This window comes from Galeopterus variegatus, unplaced genomic scaffold (genome assembly GCF_000696425.1).
Source record: "Galeopterus variegatus unplaced genomic scaffold, G_variegatus-3.0.2 Scaffold140540, whole genome shotgun sequence".
Taxonomy (NCBI): domain Eukaryota; kingdom Metazoa; phylum Chordata; class Mammalia; order Dermoptera; family Cynocephalidae; genus Galeopterus; species Galeopterus variegatus.
The window spans coordinates 1-601 of record NW_007866651.1 but is presented as its reverse complement, the minus strand read 5'-3'; the positions used below and the strand labels follow the sequence as shown (position 1 = coordinate 601).

The window sequence follows — 601 nt, the reverse complement described above, 5'->3', positions numbered from 1 at the left end:
AACTTGTTCCTCAATTTCCTACATTTCCTGTAAGCTAGTAGCTAGATTTACATTCTTGATTAGATTCAGGTTCAATTCTTCTAACAAGTATAATTCCTAAATGAAGCTTTGTATTTCCTGTTGCAACACACTGGGAGGCATATATCTGCATATGCTGCTTTTAGTGACATTAAGATTGTTGGTGAGTGCAGGCGTTTTTCGGCCTAAGTCATTCATTAAAAACTCCTCATGGGCCAAGCCTGTGGTCTCGAGACCACACCATGAATGCGTTCATGGGTCGCTTGACCCGGTCGTGGCCTATCTCTTTACCGTTTTCTTCCGTTTCACACCGATCGTTTGAGCTAGGATTGTCCGTCCAAAGGAGGGAAGAGTTTTTCCTGGAGTCGGGGATATTCTGTTGCTTCACGTCAGGGCTTTGACTTTCGCCATTCAATACTCTGAACATAGCGAAAGCATATGACCGCTTTCCAGAAAGAAAAAAAAGGCGGAGTGTGGCAGAGACAAAACTCAAAAGCCTAAGCGTTCGGAAACGTATTTTACTATTCCAAACCTATTTCTGCCAGAGGCTTTGTTATCTCAACTTTTGTAATAAAATATTCAT

At 41.9% G+C, this 601-nt stretch overlaps 1 protein-coding gene across 1 annotated transcript; it reads right to left on the bottom strand.

Moving 5' to 3' along the window:
- Positions 1 to 226: 226 nt before the first annotated feature.
- On the bottom strand, positions 227 to 445 carry LOC103584845 (sex-determining region Y protein-like). Its single transcript, XM_008565681.1, has one exon. It carries the CDS (start codon positions 443 to 445, stop codon positions 227 to 229), a length of 219 nt encoding a protein of 72 aa, XP_008563903.1.
- Positions 446 to 601: the final 156 nt, after the last annotated feature.

Coding starts and splice junctions, on each gene's coding strand:
- LOC103584845 (XM_008565681.1), bottom strand. CDS start 445: ATGTTCAGAGTATTGAATGGCGAAAGTCAAAGCCCTGACGTGAAGCAA.